This window comes from Aotus nancymaae, unplaced genomic scaffold, assembly GCF_030222135.1.
Source record: "Aotus nancymaae isolate 86718 unplaced genomic scaffold, 86718_ANA_hifiasm-v0.15.2.pri h1tg000053l, whole genome shotgun sequence".
Lineage (NCBI taxonomy): Eukaryota > Metazoa > Chordata > Mammalia > Primates > Aotidae > Aotus > Aotus nancymaae.
This window is the reverse complement of record NW_026988467.1, coordinates 19,477,453-19,499,098: the sequence shown is the minus strand read 5'-3', so window position 1 is coordinate 19,499,098 and position 21,646 is coordinate 19,477,453. Positions and strand designations below refer to the sequence as shown.

At 52.4% G+C, this 21,646-nt stretch overlaps 1 protein-coding gene across 1 annotated transcript in view; it reads right to left on the bottom strand.

Annotated features, from left to right (window-relative positions):
- The window catches only part of EPHB2 (EPH receptor B2), a 187,032-nt gene that overhangs the window by 115,823 nt on the left and 49,563 nt on the right, over positions 1-21,646 (bottom strand). The window contains 2 exon segments of the mRNA XM_064363439.1: positions 11,769-12,453; positions 15,395-15,459. Of these exon segments, the coding sequence (XP_064219509.1) occupies positions 11,769-12,453; positions 15,395-15,459 (750 nt within the window).

The following is a 21,646-nucleotide window of genomic DNA, read 5'->3' as shown; positions in this document are numbered from 1 at the left end:
TTTCCTCATCTGAAGAATGGGGACAATAGCGCTTTTACTTCCTAGAGTCCTCGAGAATCCCATGAGATAACAGTCACGAAAAAATTTTACTAATGATGAAACGCTGCAAATATTCCAGCAGGACAAGTACAGCCTTTGGATTTCACTTCTGGCACCTCTGTCAATTTGCTGTGTGACCTCGGCTTGGTTATTTAACCTCTCTGAGCTTCTACTTCCTTTTCTGTAATAGTTGTACCCAGCTTCTGGGGATTGTAAGGATTCAGCAGAATGTTCATGAAGCCCAAGGTAGCAGCCTGGCACAGGGTGAGCGCCCAATCGATATGTGCCTGTGCCTGCTTCCTCCGGAGATTTTATTTCTGTTACTTACAAGTAGATTCTGGCAAGAGGTACCGAGTCAGGAGTCGGACCCTGCGTGTGAGTGCTGGTCCCCAGACAAGTCATTTCATCTAAGTTCTTGGCCTCAGTTTTTACAGCTGTGAATTTGGCAAGCTGTGGCCTTGGCCCCCTTTGTTTGGGGGTGGGGGACAGAGAGGACAAAGCTTGCAGACTGCAAGTGAAATGGAAATGGCTGTGCATTCATGATCTCTCCTTGGCCTGTTGTCTCATTGGGCAGGCAGGTTACTACGACCAGAAAACAAATTCCCTGTTATGAAAACAGCAGCTTACACCAGCCTCCACAAGGTCCCATGGGAAGAGAATGGGAAGGCCCAAAGAAGGAGCAGAAAGCCCAGGGTACCAGCAAGAGCGGGAGTCCCGGGCCAGCCCACCTCGCAGGGTGACTCCTGGCCCCCCAGCTGGGCCAGTGGAGGTTTTCTGGGACCTGTTACCATCCCGCCAAACCCGCCCGCATACTCCTCTTCACATGAGCCGTGTATTCTGGGGTCCGTGAGAAGCTCCCCCTGAGGCTGGCCTGCCTCTTCCCACCCAGGGCAGAGACCAAGGTCTCCTCTGGAGTTTCAGGGGAGCCCGGGGGTCTCGCCCCTGGTGAGGTGGAGGTGGTGGCGGGGGGAGCTGAGTGACTGGACATCTTAGAGATGACAAGGGGCTCCACAGAAAAAGCCAGGCCCAGGAACCTGCAGTGCTGGGTTCTAGTCCCGGCTCTGCCTGACAAAGTGTCTGGGACCCTGGGAAAGTCATGCCTCCTCCTGGCCTCGGTGTTCCTCGTCTCTAAAATGGTGTGAATAACCTTTGCCATGCTTCTCTCATGTGGGTATTGTTCAGATCAAAGTATCTCGTGGAGTGGGACCAAATATTACATAAAAGCAGCCTCCAATCTTTTCTGGAACAAAGCTGGGTGTAAGTAAATAAATACTGTACATATGTAAGACATTATCATTACAAATGGCGTTTCTTCCACCAAGCTATGGGGAGAAAACAAAACAGAACAGAAACCAGTTCGGTATGGCGTGAAGAATTCTCCTCAAGACCTCAGGAGGCCTGCGCTCTGATTCCAGCTCCGTAGGTACCTGATGAAGTGAGTGAGCCTGGGTAAGCCACCGCCTACTCCCTGCCTTACAGCCCTGGTAGAGAATCAAACAGATGCTGGTTGTAGAGAGGCTCTGCAAGTTCTGCCAATGAAGAATTAACACTAGAATGTTCCCTCCTCTCCAAGGAAGGGAGTCTGGGACGGGAGAAAGGACTCAGGCCGACCTCGGTTTAAGTCTCTCATCTGCCGGGCAGCCTTGGGTAACTCTCTTCCCCTCTCTGGGCCTCAGTTCCTCTTGTGAGGTGTCAGGTGCAGAGGCTTAGGGTGGGGGGAGTGAGGACAAAGGGCCCCAGGGAGAGGGGTGCCCAACAGGGTGGGGCGAGGCCAGAGCAGGCCGGAGGGCCTGAGCCAGCTGCCGCAGAGCAATGAAAAGCTCTTAACCACACAGAATTGTTAACGGCTCCCAAATCCTGTTGTACCACAGGCTTAGAAAGGCTTAAACTGTTAAATGCATAAACTTCCTCAATAAACGGGCCTCTCTTGCCAGATTCTGAAGCCCAGCCAGATGAAAAGGCGGTGGCTGGAGGGTGGGGAACTTCCCCAGCTGTTTACGGTCCTGCTGGAGTGATCTGGAGGCAGCCGGTGTGTTTTCAGGATCCAGATGAGCCAGTCTGGGGCTAAGAAAGGACAGCACAGGGCTCGGGGTCAGATGGCCTGGGTTCTAGCCCTACTTCTTCCTAGATGGGTCATCTTGGGCTTTTCCCCTCAATTTCCTCTTCTGTGAAATAGGGATGACCTCACCCAACCCTGCAGGGTGACTGTGGGTTAGTGGGATACTCCTTGTGCAGAAGAAATCAGAAGTGAAAGGCACAAAAGCATAGACCTGTTCCTGCCACCTAAGGGGGCGTGACACTGGCCAAGTCTCGGTTTCCTAGTCTGATGAGAGGATTCAAGGAGGCGACCGGGCAGGAACGGCCCGCCTGAAGTAAGCATTTGGTATGTGTGGTGTGGGACAGATGGGGGGCTTTTCTCTCTGGCCAGAGGTTAGCCAGGGTCAGGGAGCCTCCTTCCCTGAGGCTTCCCTACTCCCGAGCCTTCGTCTTGGGACTGCGTTCCATCCTGCCTCACGTCTCTTGATAGGAAAGCACCTCGTCATTCAAGGCCCAGACACGGGTCTCCTCCCCTCCTGAGAAGCCCTCCTGGTTGCCCCCTCCTTCCTTTGAGGTCCCACAGTCCTAAACATAAGTCCCTCAGCTGGTTATCTGTGAAGCTCTCTTGACTTCTACCATCTCAGGAGCTCCTCAGTCATCCAGAGGGAGGCAGGGCAGGGTGTAATGTTTCCATTTCCCCGGTAAGCAAATTGAGGTTCTTTCTTTTTTCCTCTCTGTCACCTCGGCTGGAGTGCAGCGGCGTGATCTCTGCTCACTGCAACCTCCGCCTTCCGGGTTCAAGCGACTCTTCTGTCTCAGCCTCCCGAGTAGCTGGGATGACAGGTGCCCGCCATTACGCCCAGCTAGTTTTTTATATTTTTAGTAGAGATGGGGTTTCACCATATCAGCCAGGCTGGTCTCAAACTCCTGACCTCGTGATTTGCCTGCCCCGGCCTCCCAAAGGACTGGGATTACAGGTGTGAAACACTGCGCCCAACCACAAACTGAGGTTCTTTCTATCACACCCTGCTGGTCACTCTCCATAGGGTCTACAGGATGGGACTCAATGACCAGGTGGACAAGACATGGGCCTCAGGTATAAAGGGTGAGTACATTCTGGCATCAGTCCTCTTCGGGTTAATAAGTTGTTCAAACCTGTTAATAAGCCAGGTTCAAATTCTAGCTTGGCTACTTAGTGGCTGTGTGGCCTTGGGCAATTTGCTGACCCTCTCTGGGCCTTAGTCTCATCATTTGTAAAATAGAGCTAACAATACCCACAGAAGGTTCAATAAGATAATGGAAGCATAGCATATACCGCCGTGTGGGACACACAGGTGGCAGATTTCACTTCCCTGTCTCGGGTCTCCTTCAGGCCTCTCAGCACTCCCCTCAGCCTTTGAAGGGAGTACTGAGAACTGAAGCCCTGGGAGCCCTTCCACCACTCCCTTGGCCAAGAACACCTTTCTTCAGCTCTTCCCTGGATGGCTACACCTTGTCTGGGGGTAAGCAAGATGCCAGGGCTTAAAAAAAAAATCACCATCATTTCCAACCATGTTTTTTCCTGGACTAATTGCCCTTTCAGCCCTTGTTTCTTCTCATCCTCCAAAGCCCTGTGAAAATGGCTCCTCCTCTAGGAAGCCTCCTCAGCTCTCTCCACATTCCCTCCTAAGCACCCCAAGTCTGTAGTTACCGATAGAGCTTTCTCCTGGGCCCTAGAATGGAAGCCCCAGGGAGGGTACGGAGGAGCCTTTAGCATCTGGGCAGCTCCCACACCTGGCCTAGGAACTGGTACACGGTAGGCGTCCTGGAAGTGATATTTGAGTGAAAAATAATGAATGAGCTGTTCTGGAGCCCAAACTGTCCAATATTTCCTACCCAGACCACTGGGAATTTGAGGACCAGAGAGAATAATCTCATGACCTGAGATCCAGAACCTTCCATTTACCTGACTCAGGAGAGAGGACTGAGGTGGCCCCCACCCTTCCCAGGAACACGCACTCTGGCTGCCCCCGGGCCTTTCCACCTCCTCCTCGCCTGCCTAACTCTCGCTCCTCACTCAGCTTCCACTGGAGTGGCCCCTCTTCCTGGAAGCTGTCCTCTGACCGCCTGTTCCTGGCTGACGCTCCCCTTGATGGGCTGCGTGCCTCTGTCTGCTTCCACAGTCCCCCAACGCCTGCTCTGCTTTACCTAGCACGACCCCAGTCCCCCTGCACTTTCACTGTCTGCAGATGTATCTGTCACCAACTCTAGGCTGAGTGGGCCTTGGGGGCAGGGGCCATCATGGCCATTTCCAAGGCCCACTAATGCCCGGCGCATGACACTCAACAAGTGTTAGCTTCCTGGTCCTCTATGAAGATATCGTTGAGCCCTCCAAGAAGCAGAAAAATCAAAAGCTGGATGATTTCAGTGGATGTCTGATGGATAGATGTATCATGGACAGATGGATAGATGGATGGATGGTCCAATGGATGGATAGGAAAGGGGACGTGGGGGAGGGTATGGAATTTTCCCCATTTTTAAGAGCAAAGACCTGAATCGCTTGAGTACATTGGCCAGGGTCCCCATCTAATCCCCATAACAAAAGGCTGGCCTGTGTGGTCTCAGTTCTGGCCTGAGCCTGGGGGTCTGCAGGGGTTGTCTATCACCCCTCCTCCTCCCTCAACTGGGCATCTCCACCCTGTCCTTGAAGAGAAGCAGCAGAACTTTCTGTGTGGGGGTCTGGGCCTCCCCTCCCACCCAGCATTCCAATCCTCACGCCCTTCCCCAGTCAGCACAGCACAGGCTGCCAGCTGGCAGCCTCCCTCCCAGAGCCCACCCCATTGACCTCATCCCACCCCCGCAGACGCCCCCAGACACATCTGGGCCACTGGTCCAGCCTCTGTGAGAAGGGCTCGAGCTGAAAGTAGGGTGGGAAGGAGGATCCAACTCTGAAGGCCCAGAGAGGACCCCTGGCCCCTGGCCCCTCCCTCCCTTGGCTGGGAAGCACAGGATTCTGGAGTAAAACAGAAAATAAAGCCACAGGCAGAACATCCCATGCTGGTGAGCATGCCAGGAAACATGCACTCTCAGAGGCGGCGGCGAGGAGGGTAACTCGGTCCAGCCTTTTGGAGGGTAATTTGGCGATGTTTGTCAAAGGCTCTAAAAAGAGTACATGCCCTTTGACCCTACAATTCCACGCCTGGAAATGTATCCTATGCAAATACCAGCAGCACTGCAAAAAGACAGAGAAACAATGAAGCTCACCTCAGCATTTGTTTAAGATAGTGAAATACTGCAAGCATCTATCTGTCAATCAACAGGGCAGTAGTAAATAAATTACGGTACATTTATTCTATGGGATTCTCAGAGCTTCCCCACAGTGATGTTACAGCTCTAACATGATATGTAAAGATGTCCGCAAAATATTATTGTCAAAAATTCTCCTCCTAGGCATGGTGATTCATGCCTGGAATTCCAGCACTTTTAGGAGGCTGAAGTGGGAGGATCATTTGAGGCCAGGAGTTCAAGACCAGCCTGGGCAACATAGATCCAGTCTCTCTGACAGAAAAAGAAAAGAAAAGAAAGAAAAACCTCATGTAGTTTAAGCAGGAGTCCATTTTTTCTTAAAACAAAAAATCAATATGTGTAAATACACGGAAATCCGCCTGAAAGAACCTATATCAGTTTGTTTCGTGGTGGTTATTTCTGGGTGATAGGATTATGGGTGATTTTCATTTCTTCCTTTTTGCTTATCAGTAATTTCTAAAGATTCTACAAATAACCTGCATTGCTTTTGTGATAAGGGAAAGTTGTTTTTTCCTCAAAATAAAAAGCTCACCAGGAAAAAAAAAAGTTCATAGTCAAAGACAGTGTTCATGAAAGTCCTTAATCTTATTTTTATAATAGTCTTCTGGGTATTTTCTCATTTACTCGGTATAACAGGCCTCTGTTTATTCTGTTTTGCAGATGAGAAAACAAAGGTAGGGAGAGGGTCAGTTGCTCACCCAAGGTCACACAGCTAGTGAGAGGCAGAGCTGGGGTTTGAAAGCAGGTCTCTACAGCCAAGGTCAAGGAGAGGCCACGAGCTGGGGAGAGAGCAGGGGCTGCACAGCAGGGCAGGGCAACGAGAGGGAGAGGCTGGGAGGAGAAGCCCAGCAGCTGGGAACTGGGGAGTCTGGGCTGCAGCCAGCGAATCAACATGTGCATGCAACCACCCCGAGCTGGCTAGCAGCCCCTCTCCCCATCCAAGCTAAATATTAAAAATCCCATTACTCCCGATAGCATCGCAGCAATCACGCTCACTGCGGAACTGCCTCCAGATCCCTCGCAGATGCCGGCTGGCCACTGGGAGAGAACAGGGCAAGATCCCCAAAGAAGGCTAGGTTGGGGGCTCCTGCTGGGCAGGCGGAAGTCGGGACTGAGGTGGGGAAGGAGAGACCAAGAAGAGACAGGCAGGCTTGGAGAAACTGAGGCAGAGGCACATTCACAATCAAACCTATCACACTCTGGAAAGAGTCAGAGAAACAGACTTGGGTGGGGGTGGCTGCTGCAAAGAAGGCATTCCAGGGACACTTCCTGCCACTCCCAGCAGACCTGCTGGAAGCCGCAGCGGGGACTGGGGTCAGGGAGGGAACAGGGCTCTTCTCAAGGAAGACCCAGGAATCCTCACGTGGCAGCTGTATGGCCAGTACAGACCCCAAATGGGCATGCGCTAAAAAGTGAACAGGTGAATGAATAGGGGAAAGTTGCATCCTAATCCCTATACCCTCTCCTCCTTGAAGCCTTCTGAGATACCCAGTCATACAAGACGCCTTCTTCCTCACGTGTGCAAAGCACTTTGCTTGGATGGACTTCATCTGTGGCAGGACCACACTCTGCCTCGTTCCCTGGGTGTCTGAGTCCTCTGCTCACCCAGGAGCCACTTCAGACCAAACCCTGAGTGTCAGGGTTTCTTAGGAACCCTCTGCCTGGAACGCTTTCCCCCCAGCCTTCTCAGGCCCATCAGCTCAATGACACCTCTTCCAGGAAGCCCTTCCTGAAGCAGGATCACTTTTTGATCTCTACCATCACACAGTTTTCTCCTCCTTCACTCATCACAGTCTGCAACTAGTTTATTTATTTGCTCATTGACTTTTTCTTCTGTCTTCTGCCATCCACCCACTCAGACTAAAAACTCCGGGAGGGCAATGAATGGGACTTGTTCATGTCTGTATCCCCCTGCACCTGGAATGCGCCTGGCTCACAGCAGGTACACCATGCATATTTGTTAGAGGGCTAAATGGCTCACAGAGGTTACTCAAAACATGCCTGTTGAATAGTTGGCTCCCCCAGGCCCCACTGCTCTCCCACGGTGCCCCGTACACAGTAGGCACCAGAGAAAGTTGGTCAGATTGAATCCATTTAGCCCACTCACTGCATTGGGAACTAGTAAGCCTTTGCTCACCATCACCGCCCACCCCAGGGATGGTGGCCACTCCCTATGAGGACTCCCTCACTCTCCATCTGCCAAGAAGACTTAATCCAGCCTTATTTTCTCTAATTTATATTAACAAAGCAGTGGATTTTTTCCTATTAAATTACATCTCAATATTAAATGCATCTTTTCAAATCACATCCTCTTAGAGACTCTGCTAATGTTCCACTGCCCCAGGGTGGACCATCCCTGGAGTGGTGTCGGGGCTGGGCTTGCGTCCTGTGTCCTCCTTTGGCCTTCGGTGCCAGCTTGGTCCAGCCAAACATGTGTTATCACATCGTGTGTCTGAGCTCATGGTCCTGGTACAGAATCATCAGGGCTGCTTGTTTAAAAATGCTAATTCTGGCTGGGCACAGTGGCTCGAATCTCAGCATTTGAGAGGCTAAGGCAGGTGGATCACTTGAGGCCAGGAGTTTGAGGACAGTCAATATGGTGAAATCCCATCTCTACCAAAAATACAAAAATTGGCCGAGCGTGGTGGCACGCCTGTAATCCCAGCTACCCAGGAGGCTGAGGCACAAAAATTGCTTGAACCCAGGAGGCGGAGCTTGCAGCAAGTTGAGATTGCACCACTGCACTCCAGCCTGGGTGACAGAGCGAGATCCTGTCTCAAAAAAAAAAACAAAACCTGCTGATTCCTGGCCCCATCTTGGAGCCACATTCCCAGACCCAGGGGAAATGTTTGAGCCAGACCCAGAACTCTGCATTTTAACCAACTAACCAGATGACTTTGATCCACAATAAAGGCTGAGAAGCCCTAAGCTAGAGGACGAGAAAGCACTGGGGCGACGTTACTTGGATGTGAGCTGGAATCACCATTCCTGCACGTCCTGTGCCAGCGAGGCTGGTGCCTGTGGGGCTTGGGTTGCAGCAGCCTCACATCTGGGTGACTGCCACACAGACCTTAGCAACAGCTGGCATCCTTTTGGGCTCCCTGAGCTCATTAATCACACCCTGACTGGCCCCCACTCACACCCAGTGGCTGGGTGGACTGGACCGGGGTCCTGGGGAGGTTATCGGGTCCAGGGGAAGACAGAGGTGGAAGGGAGCCAGGGCTGGGCACACCTTACCCCCACCCCGCCTCACACCCTCACCGTCTGCAAGGAGCAGCTCTGATTCTGAGAACCTGCCTATGCCAGGCAGCCTCTAACATAGCCCCATGACTCTACCTTCTGGCACTCACACTCAGTATAATTCCCTCCCCTGGGGTACGGCCTGAGTTGGGTGACTTGCCTTTAATGCAGACAATATGGTAGAAGTGGCAAGATGTCACTTCTGAGATTAGGTTATAAAAGATTGTGGCTTCTGTCTTGGGTGTTTGCTGGTATTTGCTCTTGGCTCTCACTCTGGGGAATGTCACTGCACATGCAAGAGGCCCACGTGGTGAGGGGCAGAGTCCTGCCAACAACCCTGTGAGTGACCTTGGAAGCAGACCCCTCCCTGCTCCAGACTTCAGATGAAACCACAGCCCAGGCTATACCTTGATTACAACCTCTGAGCCAAAAGTACCCAGTTAAGCCACGCCTGGATTCCTGACCTTCAGAAACTATGAGATGATGAATGTTTGTTGCTGCTTAGAGACAGAGTCTTGCTCTGTTACCGGCTGGAGTGCAGTGGCACAATCATAGCTCACTATAGCCTCAAGCAATCCTCCCACCTCAGCCTCCCAAGTAGCTGGAACTACAGGTGCACACCACCACATCTAGCTAATTTTTTTCTTTTTCTTTCTTTGTAGAGACAGGGTCTTGCTATGTTGCCCAGGCTGGTCTCAAACTCCTGGGCTCAAGCAATCTTCCTGCCTCAGCCTCCCAAAGTGCTGGGATTACAGGCACGAGCCACCGCCTTTGACCTGTTGGCTGTTTTAAACTGCTAAGTCTTGGAATAATTTTTTATGCAGCAATAGGTAACTAATATACCTTCTCATCTGAGAACACCTCCTGTCTCCGTTTATCCTACATCCCTCCTCGAGCCCTTAGCTGTGGCCGCATCAAACCTGCCTCCCTCATGGGCCAAGTTGATTCATGTTCCCAGGCCTTTGTTCATGCAGACCCTTCCTCCAGCATTTCTGGGCCACCCACCCAAGACTCAGCTCCAAAGTCACCTCCTCTGTGAAGCCTTCCATCATAATCTGTGCCCACTGTAGCCTGAGCAGTTCCTATTAAAACAAGTCTAACACATCACCACCTTTGTACATTTATATGTCTGTCTCCCCTGCTAGACTCTGAGTTCCAGAAGGCAGAGCCACAGTTTAATTCTTCTCTGTACTGCCTGATGCTCAGCATAAGGTCTGACACAGAGCAGGCTCAGTAAAAGTTTGATGAATGAACAAACCATCAACAATGAATGACTGGTTTCCCATTCACTTCTTCTGCCACCCACACCCTGTCTCACCACTGCAGTCTTCCAGGGCTGTGCACTTTTATACCCAAGGCCGTAAAACCAAATTTGTTGTCTTCCCCAGGAAACCAGCCCTTTCTCCTAACTCCTCCATTTCTTTTCTAGAATTATCCCCCTCCTGCAAGCTGGAATGCCCTGTTCCCTCTGACTCTTCCCTCTCTTCCCTTTCCATCCTGTTTTCCCATCCCATCCCTTTCATTGGCAAAATATCCTTTGATCTGACCTCTCCTCTTCCCCAGCACTTTGGACGCCCCACTCCAGGCTGCCATCGTCTCTTGAGATGCCAACAATGATTCCCCTACAGGCCCCTTCCTCCTGTCTCTGGCACCCGCATCCATCCTTCTAGGTATCTTGAAAAGCTGCCTTGCTTGTCTCAGAGGGCTAGAGGGAGGAACCACAGAGCTGGTAGATGTGACATTTTATCAGGTGAGGATCACTGCAACCACATTCAGCCTGGCTCTCCAGGGATGCTGGATTAGAACCCAAACCTTCAGCCTGGCATCTGCGACACCCCAGGATCTGGCCCCAAACTCTGAACCCAATGGGGAATGCAAGAGGACTCCCCTATACCCCCAGCGCCACCACTGCAGCTCACAGGCTGAGCACCTGGGCTTTGTACACATCATCTCATTTAGTTAACATCTATTAAGCACTTCCTGTGTACTGGAAACCATGACAAGCACTTTGCATGCACCAAGTTCCTGACTCCTCACACCAACGTAGGAAGGACGGTTTTACATTTGGCCAAGGTGATACCGCTAGTGAGTGGCAGGGGTGATTTAACCCAGGCCCTTCGACCTTCACAGCCTTCTTAGCACCAGGCTGTACTGCTCACAAACTTCTCGTGTTTGCGGCTCACCTTCATGGTTCTTCGCCATATTCAAACACCACCTGCACTTACTTAATGGTGTTCCGTAAGCTACCTGTGTGGCATGGTGGTTAAGAGGGTGGGCTTTGGAAGCCCAGATCCTCTACTTAGGCTCTGTTTAAGCTCTCCGAGCCTCAGTTTCTTCATATACAACAGTACCTTCTGTCACAGGGTCCTTGTGAGGAGGAAATGGATTAAGTCACAGAAGTGCTCAACATACAGTACAAGGGGCAGCTGTGGGCCTGGCTCACAGTAAAACTGCACTTCTCCAACTCTTTGAATAGGAGGTAACCTGACTTGCTCTGGCCAGTGAAACGTGCACAGAGGTTATGGTAGGGGTGCATTCCAGGTAGAAGCCTTAAAGCTAGTATTCCATCTGCCACGCTCCTGCCATCAGTCTGCCCTGCAGATGGCAACATCCCGAATGGGTGGCGCTCCATCCACTTGGCTCTCAGAGGGAGGAGTCCCGGGCTGACCCACAGTGGACGTGGAGCATTCAGGGAGAAATCAACTTTTATTATTTTGTCACTGCAGCACTGTCTGGTCTATACTGACAGAGTAAATGCTCAAACAAATGTTACCTTATTAATGTATAAACATTACTTACTATGACATACATGTTCTTAAAAAGGGAACCATATCACCTTTGTAAATGAAGAAAAAGACACCACTTGACATACTCATATGATGACGTAAACAAAAAACCTTTATCCTACACCAACCACGCTGCAGGTGGTACCCAGATCATCTGGTACCACCTGTAGCATGGGCACGGATTGTTGTTCAGGAAGTGCTACATTCAAGCGCCTCCCTCCAAGAAGCTGAATGATGGTTGCCGGTTTGGAAACCCTCTCCCTAGAGTGCTTGGTGGTCAGCTCTGAGCTTCAGAGGCCAGGCCCGAGTCTGCAGCCCAAGTCTGCAGCCAAGACCAATTCTGTGCACTTGCAGGGTCACGTGCCCCGCCCTGGCCCTTACCTCGGCAGACGGTGCCATTCTCCACGGCCTCGAAGCCTGCTTTGCACATGCAGCGCCCAATGGGCACCAGCCACTCGCCGTCCCCATTACAGTAGAGCTTGATGGGCACATCCACCTCTTCCGCATTGGCGATGCAGCTGCCCCGGGCAGCCACCAGCGATGTGCTCTCAGCCCCCGACAGGGTTTCCTGGAAGATGGCGCCGTTCTGGATGATGCGGGGGCACTTGCGGTAGAAGACACGCACAGCGATGAGGGACATGCAGCCGCCGTAGTCCTGGAAGGCCAGGTAGAAGCCGCTGCGGGACACGGGTCCGAAGCTGCGCACCTCGGTGTTGATTTTCATGACGCGGCCACCCAGGTCCACCTGCGAGAAGCTCTCGTCGGCTGCGATAGTATCCACCTTCACCCATGGATTCTCCATCCAGTTGGGGAAGGTCTTGGTGGCTGAGTCAAAATCAGCCTCATAGTAATAGAGGTTAAAGGTCTCCTTGCAGGAGCCAGGCACGCTGGGGATGCTACTGCAGTCACGCACCGAAAACTTCATCTCCACGTGGATGCGGTGGGCGCCACGGCGCCGGATGAACTTGGTCCGTAGCCAGTTGTTCTGGCTTGACTCAAACACGTTGCACACCTGGTACGTGCGGATCGTGTTCATGTTCTCATCGTAGCCACTCACCTCTTCCCACTGTGGGTAAAATGCTCATCAGGTGGGGAGGTAAGGGATTAGTCCCTGCAAACACTGACTCTAAGGTGGAAGATACAGACTCTGCCTTAGGGAGTCCTCCAGTCTAATGGTGAAGACATCAGAGAATTCCCAATCTGATGGGGGAGACATGCCAATCAGGTGGGAAAGGCACACACCCTGCTCTTGGTAGACTGCCTGATCTCACCTCGCCTCTTCCCCCACCTTCCCCAGACAGGGGGGACGTGGCCTTTACTGTCAGGAGTGCACTAATCTCATAAAGGAGACAGGGACCCCGGCCAGGAAGTCCCCACCTGGAAGGGAAAAATAGGGAGAACCTTCCCCTCCTTAGGGAGGTCCTTCTGATGAAAGTAGATGTAGCTTTGTGGTTGTGGGGGCTATCAGTCCGCTGGGGGAGACAAAGCTTCTATCCTCGGTGAGCCCCCTGTCTGACCAGGGAGAGACAGCTCTTGCCCTTGGGAACTCTCAGTCTGATGGAGGAAGACAGTCCTCACCCTCAGTGAATGCGTAGGATAATGGGGAAGACAGGGCCCTTCCCCACGAGAGCAGCTCTGCTCTGGGGCTTTCAGCTGCTAAAGTTTCCTCTCTGGTACCTGGAAGGAGGCTGCCCACCCTCCCTGCCCAGGGAAAATACTCCTGTACTCTCACTGGGGCAGCCTGGGCTCTCACAAACCCAGCAGAGTCGCCAAGCCTCACTGCTGCAGGAGGCTGGGCCAGGTGGTGGAAAGTTGGGGCGGGAAGGGCCCAGGGCCTGGGTTATCTCCTCACACTCACGGACCACACTCGTTCCCACTGTTGAGCCTTTTGCACACTTCTGTGCCCTCCTGGGGCACCCTCTCTGGTCTCCTCCACAGCAGGCTGTCTGGATACCCGCTGTTTGCATTCACCAACTCTCCCGAGGGCCTTCAGGAACAACCTCCCTGCGTGAGTGCCCAGTACATTCAGCCCTCGCGGGCCAGTCTCAGTGGGGCTAAGAGCTTGCTACGGGAAGCCACCCATCCTATCTTTCTCCTGAGACCCCCTTGGTGTTGGCTGGGCTCACCTGGGGTAGACCCAAAGGAGCCCCAGTAGCAGAGTCCCCTCTCCATTCTATGCTGGGGCTGGGCACCCTCACAGAATCTCATTTCTTTGTCATGATTATCATCCATGGGCTGTATGGTTATACCCTTTTACAGAAGAGGAGGGAGTAGAGACCAGAAGTGAGGTCACTTGACTCAGGTCACACAGACACAGAGCTGTTCGTGTGCTTGCCCATGCTGCCTGGAAACACAAGGACCCCAAGTGTGCCCCAGGAGTCCCGGGTTCTAGTCCCAGCTCTACTAACTTGATGAGTGGCCTTGGGCAAGTCACCTCCCCCTTCTGGGCCTCCAATTGCCAAACGTGACTGTGGGGGTGGTGGCTGATGGAAGAGGTGTCACCCTCAAGTGGGTGTCCTTTATCCTGTGCCACTCAGATTCCCTGGGCCACGTCCGTGCGTGTGGAACACGGGCTGGCAGCCTGAGGAGGGTCAGGTGCGATGAAGCGTGAGTGCACACGGGGAGGGCAGGTCTGGAGCTTACTGGCTCAGCCTCTTCTTCAACGTTGACTCTGAAGCTCCCTACATTGCATTAAAAATTTTTTTTTTTTTTGGTGGCACCATGTGACAAAGTCAGCCCCTTGTTACAACCGCTGCTCTTCTTCAGAACTTAATTAGAACACTTAATTAGAGCACGCTGCCTTTCTCCCCTCTCTCTAATTAACATGCGGAGGCCCTGCAGCCTAAACACCCCAAATAATTGCGTCCGGGGCCCTGCAGCCCAGCCTGGCCTCATTACTGGCAGGGTGGGGCCGTGGGCCCAGCCGCCTTCGCAGATGGAAAATTGGTGACAAGAAAGAGCCTCAGAAAGCGGCTTGACCCTGGGGCCCTGCCTATTGAGAGCACAGGCCTGGGGGGTGAGGGGAATGCAGTTCCCTGGGGCAGCAGCTGAGTGCCAGTGGAGGAACCCCGGTGGGGGGAAGGGAAGGGCTGGATTGTAGAGTCCAGAGCCCTCCCCAGAGAACATGGGGATGAGGGATGAATATCAAACTTCATGACAATGACGATGATGAGGGTGATTATAGCTACTCTTGACTGGGAGCCCGATCTATGCCAGGCATTGTGTTAGACACCTTGCAGGAAAACCTCACAACAGTCTTATGAGGAAGATATCATCACTGTTTTATAGAGGAAGAAACTAAGGCTCAGAGAGATGAAGGAACTGGCCTCAAATCACACAGCTGGTGAGTGGCAGAGCTAAGACAGATTTTCAGGAGTATCTGACCCCACAGCCTGTAATTTATGCCCAATTTTGCTCTTGAAGAGCTCACAGCATAGACCCTAGGATAATAAGAGCCAAGGGAGGGGGAGCTTTGTGTTATGGGGACACAGAAATGGGGTAGAGAGGGCTCAGTCAGAATCCTGAATACAAACTTTAGCCTCTCACTTATTATCTATAGGGCCCCAGGCAGGTGGCTACACTTTCTGAGCCTCAGTTTTCTCATCTGTAAAATGGAGATAATTCCTCTCCATGGGATCAGAGATCATGTGTATAAAGGTGCTTAATCCAGTATCTGACATAGAAGGGGTACTCAGGAAATGACAGTTCACTTTCTTCATCTGTAAAATGGGGGTAATGCCAGCACCTACTTCTCAGCCTCACCCCAGGGATTCTACAGGATAAAAGCTGAAAGCATTCAGCCTGTTGTCATGGCAATTGGCTCCATCAATGGTAAGGGATCATGGCTCCATCAATGGAAGGCGATTGGGAGGGTGGGGCTGAGAGAGGCGCGGTTCTGGGGCCTGAAGAGGGGAAAAGGGGTTAGAATGTGAGGAGGCATTTGGGCCCTGCAGCAGGGCCTGAGGGATCCTAGGGACCAATGCAAGGTTTGGGGACCACTGACTCACCCCTGATGGAGGATGCACCATCCAGCCCAGCTCAGCCGTCGCTGTAGTGGAGTCCATTAGCGTTTCTGTGGGGAGAGCAAAGAGTCACCGCCCCGCCCCACCTACCAGGCGCTGTCAATCTCTCTGTTGGGCCCTCATCCTTCTTTACAAAGAGTCCCGCCTACTTCCATTGCCCCAGTCATCTGGCTCTAATTCTCCAGACTGCCCTCCGTTTAGACTCCGCCTCTCTACTTTATTATCCCGTCTACCCCACAGCCTAGCCAATCATCTGATGCCACTCTTCTAGGCCCCGCCCCTCCGGGCCCAGTCCACCCTTACGTCATGGTCAGGCTCCACCTCTTAGCCGGTCTAGTCCCACTAACCTAGTACTGCCCTTCCCTTCCTTTCCTGGACGGGGAGGATCTTACAGCCACTAAACCTGGGGTCTACTGGATGGGTTTCAGAGGGTTTGCCATGAAACCTTTGATATTTTACATCAAACGCTGGGTATCTGTTTTTCAGCTTGCATCAAGTTCTCAAAAACTGGAACATGAGCCTTAGAAGGGCTGTTCTTGTGTCCCAGCTGAGCCCCTCAGTTTGCCCTCCCCGTCACATCTTGTCAGGGCACTCTCTCCCATTCTCTAGAAACCTGGAGTCTTCTATCGTGTTCCCATCCCTGGGGCCCCTCCCCCAGGGCTCAGACAACTCTACCCCCAGGACAGGGTCCCAGGAATGCAGAAGTGTTAAGAGCAAGCCCTGCACCCAGTAGGGGCCAATTTGTCATGTGGCCTGTGGGGGTTCAGGAGGCACATCAGCTTCTGGACCATCCTGGGTTCCACTTGCCACCCCGATTCTGGCAGCTGCAGGGAACCACATGGCCTAGGGGGAAGGAGAGCCACAGGGCCCTGGAGAACCCCATTCTCCCCAGGTCGGGTTCAGGATCCCTCCCCTCTACCCCTTCCTTGCCTCTGTGGCTTCAAAACACGTTTTGAATGGAATTGCAAAGCACTGAATGAATTTAAATGAACCCTTTTCAAGCATTCATTCAACAAATATATCCTGATGCCCATTATGTACCAGGCACTGCACTGGGCACCCTGAGAGAGAAAACTGTGACTAGCAAGGCCCTACCATAGAGCAGTTCGTGGTCTGGGAGTAGAGATGAGGTGCGAATATAAACAGCTATACGAGGGTAGGGGAAGAGACATAGAAGGTCACAGCGATGCCACCTCGCTCAGTGAGAGCGGGTGAGAGGCATGCTTGCTGCTCTGCTCCAATTCTGTGCCAAGGGCAGGCATCACTCATCAGTCCCAATACTGTGGTCACACAATGTTTCTTGCCAGAGTGTTCCAGGGAACGAATACGAACCATCTGAGATGCTATCCCTGATCCAGCCCAACCGCCTCCTTTTGGAGACAGGGCAACTGAGGCACAGGGATGAGAAGGGACTTCCTAAAGATCACACAGGAGTTGGTGACACATTGTGAAGTGCAGGTGACTTGCCTCCTATCCTATGAACTTTTAGGCAGGTGCAACTATTAGTTTGATGGTCTGGGCTAAATGACAAGAACCAGGAGATTGGGGCTGTGTGCCCAGTGTCTGGGCCGCTGAGAAGGTTCAAATGGGAGATAATGAGGCTTGAACTATGGCAGGTGTGGAGGGGATGAAGGGCGGGAATAGGAGGAAGCATTTGGCCAGAGGTGACCCCAGTCAGACCCATGAGCTCACAACAGAGGATGTACAAGTGTCCCCAGGACCGCCTGTGGCTTGTGTCCCTTTGCACTGGCATCCCCATGACCGCCTGTGGTCACTGTGTCCCTTTGCACTGGGGGCTGGCACAGGGAGGGGGTGGGGGGTAAGGGTGCCAGGGACGGTAGAGTCAGTGCCAAGGGCATCTTTTGATGGCAAATTGGAGGGAAGTTCTATTATGCAGCTTTGGAGCTGAAAAAAGGGTTCCTTTTCACACTCCGAATGCTACAGATTTTTCTTCCTGGAGAGAACAAGGGCTGAACTTTTAACCTGTTTTCTCTCATCGGCCTCAGCCAGAGACGCGCCAAGCCGGGCTCTATGCCTGGGCCCAGAGAACAGCTGCTGGGAGCTGTGTCGAACAAGGGGGAGGAGAGACTCTGCTTGGGACAAGAAGGGGGTTGGGCGGGGGAGGCAAGCCCGCCAGGCAGGTGGCCCCATCCCTTGGCTAGGTTCCTGGGCTGACCCAGAGGCCAAGCACTAGAGGATTCCACAGCACAGAGAAAGAGGGGCCGGGAACTCACATCCTCATTTTACTGGTGGAAATTTGGGCCCAAGGAGGGCAAATGGCTTGCCAAAGTCATACACTAAAAGTCGGCGCTCAAACTCTGGGCTCCTAAGAAGCTTAGGCCAGAAGCTCTCCCTGTGCCTTTCACCTCTCCTGGCCCAGAGCAGTGGGAGCATCTCAGGACTGGAAGTAAATGGGCTGGCTGGTTTGCAGATAAGAAGGGACCTCGAGGGAACGTGAAGTTTGCAGATCCCCTTGGGAGGAGGCAGAGGCCGGGCATCTCCGCTGCTGGCTTCTCCCGTACCACTCCCGGCTTTGCCTGGAAGCCTGGCTCTGGGAAATCTGTCATCCCTCCAGGTTATGGCAGGAGGCGGCACAAGGGTGCTCTCTCTCCAACCTGGTCTTTTGCTTTTCAATGTTAACACCTTCCTCTACCTCTGCACAAAAGGCAAATGAGCAGAGCACACAGACCCGGGCTCTGGAGATCGCAGAGATCTGGGTTCTAACACTAATTCTGTCCTTTCCTTGCTTGGTAACAGATATCACTTGTCATAAAAGGAAGGAAAATAAGCACAGACTGTTACAAATGGATCTTTCTTTTTTTTTTTTTTTTTTGAGACGGAGTCTCATTCTTATTGCCCAGGCTAGAGTGCAATGGAGCAATCTCGGCTCATCACAACCTCCGCCTCCTGAGTTCAAGTGATTCTCCCGCCTCAGCCTCCCGAGTAGCTGGGATTACACGTGCCCGCTACCACGCCTGGCTAATTTTTTATATTTTTAGTAGAGACAGGGTTTCACTATGTTGATCAGGCTAGCCTCAAACTCCTGATCTCAGGCGATCCACCCGGCTCTGCCTCCCAAAGTGTTGGGATTACAGGCGTGAGCCACCGCGCCCGGCCACAAATGGATCTTTCGAGGCAGGCGGATCACCTGAGGTCAGGAGTTCGTGACCAGCCTGGCCAACATGGTGAAACCCCGTCTCTACTAAAAATACAAAAATTAGCTGGGTGTGGTGATGCACGCCTATAATCCCAACTACCCAGGAGGCTAAGGCACAAGAATTGCTTGAACCCAAGAGGCAGAGGTTGCAGTGAGCTGAGATCATGCCACTGCATTCCAGCCTGGGCGACAGAGCAAGACTCTGTCTCAAAAAACAAAACAAACAAACCAAATGGAACTTCATTTGTTCTGCCTCTTGATAAGCCTCAGTTTCCTCACCTGGCAAATGTCCAAAATACCTTCTGAGTGTGGAAGTATAGCAGCTTGGAGCCAAGTACAAAGTAGATGCTCACTTAGCAGCAGCTGCTGTCTTTGTGCATCCAGCACCTGCACACACTGCTTCCTCCTTTGGGCTTATTAGGTGACCCCTGAAAGCGAAGGCGGGCCCAGGAGGCTCCAGTTTAGTTTGCCTGGCTTCCCCCACCTCCCAGATATGCCTGCCAACATCTGACAGGCATCAGTTTCTTGCTTCACAGCCACAGCCTCCAAGTAGCCCGTCCCAGTCCATCTGATGCTGCTTTCCCTGGGGAAAGTTTCCTCTTTGTTCCTCTCAAACCAAGTACAAAAGTCAAACTCTGTTCTCCGGGGAATCTGGAGTTAATAGTCCTTGCCTCAGGAACTTATTAGGTTCAGGAAACCAAGCTCCATTTCCACCGCCACCACTTCCTTCTTCTACTCCGTAACACCCCAGATGGTCTCCCCTCCAACCCCAAAAATCTAAAAAGGGAGAGAACTCACGTCCGCTGAGACCCTATTAGGAGCCAGAATCTCTCACCAACAGTCTCACAACAATGCCAAGAGGTGCTTGATACTGTCCCATTTCATAGATGAGAAAGTTGAGGCTTCTAAAGCCTCAGGAGAATCACGACTTGCCCAAGATGACACATCTATTCCAGCCACAAGCTGCACTCCAGTTAGCTATGAGTGGTGGAGAGACCAGCCATCTCACTCTGCACAGACGATGTGGTGTTCCTTCTCACCCCGTACCTCACACATACGGTTCCTGCTCACCTCCACATCTTCTTTGCCTGCCCTAATGTTTCTCACCTGTGAAGTCTCAACTCAGGTCACCTCCTCTAGCAACTCCTCCTGAATCCATTCTGCCCCAAAGCTCTGCAGCCACGGTGCTTCCTGTTTTCCCAGCATTTGCAGATATTCTGGGTGATAACTCCCCTATTTGCTATCATCTCCCAGAGCTCTGTGGTCCCCTGAGAAGTGGGTGCGGGGTCCTGGTCCTGGGATCCCTAAGGCCTAGCACAGGGCTTGGCATCTAGGCCTCCTCTCCCCATCTGCAAGGCTTGAGCATACGCTAGCGTCCTGTTCCGTAGGGTTGCCCAGGCTACAGCCTTTCATATAGACAACGTTACCGACTTAGCCATTTCCACCTACAGCCTGTACAATTATTTAGTTACTACTTTTTCTTCCACTTGACTCCTTTTCTTTCTCAAATGCATCTTAAAGAGAAAAAAACATAATCATTATTATAAATGGAAAACTAATATCCTTGCCATAACAGGAAGGAAAAGAAACAGAGTATTACAATTAAAAATGTTCATCTGCAAAGTTCCAAACATCGTTTCACTTCCCACACTTCGGGAGCCGCTGGGCTCCCTCAGGCTGCCTCTGAAGCTCTGGAAATGTTTCCATCCCTATCCCCACTGTGACGGTGACAATCTCTCATGCAGGGGAAGCTGTTGTCACTGTACACAGATAATTAATCACCACACTATGTGGCTAAGACCACAGTGAGGATGTGCATGTTGTATTGAGGGTTATAGGACATGAACATGGAAGGAGGGGAAAAAATGACAAATTTAGGGATGGCTTCCAGGAGAAAGTGACTCCTGAATGGAGGCTTAAAGAATGGGTGAGGGGGGCCCAGCATGGTGGCTCACGCCTGTAATCTCAGCACTTTGGGAGGCTGAGGTGGGCAGATCATGAGGTCAGGACTTCGAGACCAGCCTGGCTGATATGGTGAAACTCCGTCTCTACTAAAAATACAAAAAATTAACTGGGTGTGGTGGCGGGCACCTGTAATCCCAGCTACTCAGGAGGCTGAGGCAGGAGAATTGCTTGAACCCAGGAGGCAGAGGTTACAGTGAGCTAAGATGGTGCCACTGCACTCCAGCCTGGGCGACAGAGTGATAGAGAGAGACTCTGTCTCAAAACAAACAAACAAACAGCAAACAACCAATGGGTGGGGGGGAGGGAGCTGATGTGGAGTGGGAAGGGCATGCTAGGCAGAGGGGAAGCAGAGGCAAAGGTCAGGAGGTGAGGTGAACCACAGCTGGGTTTGTGGGAATCAAGCGCTGGCTGAGGGTGGGGCTGGAAGTGGTGGGAGCTGGGAGCTGAGATCTGAGCCTGGAGAGGTTTAGCAGGGCTGTCTAGGTAGCACAGGACAGGGCCATGAAGGGTCACAGCAGCTCTCCCAGGCCCCTCTGCTGGAGCATTCCTGTCTGCCCACATCCTTGCCAGCGTCACTGGTGCCATCCGCTTCCCACTCTGCCAACTGTGCCATTTCACCTGCCCTTGGCCCCTCCTACCCTATTGAAATGTCTGGTTCCCAGACCCTGGCTGCTCTTAATGCCAATTAAAAAAAATCCCAATGGACAGAAGAAGAAAGAGGCTACGCAGATTCTTAGCATCCAGGCAAAAGCTGGAGGTGGGGCCACCAGCCCAGAGTGTCTTCCTCAGTGTGAAAACAGGGGCCTGGCCATGGGAGTGACTTTGGCCCTATCCCTACTGTGACCACACCCCCTCTCCTTCCGGGAGGTTTCACAGAAGAAAGCAATCAGGAGGCCCTGACTGCCGGGCTGGGGGGACCCAGTGTCCCCTCCGGCTACGTGTGAACGAGCAGTGTGCATTTCAGAAATACTTGAACTTAAAGGGGAGACACACTGAAGTCATTAGCGTTGGGCTGACAGGAGGTGGCTGCAGGGGGCCCCTTGCTCTCAGGCTGGAGCGGGTGGCTGCCCCCTTCTCTCCAATCCACCCCTAGTTAGCTCTGTCTGATCCCCTCG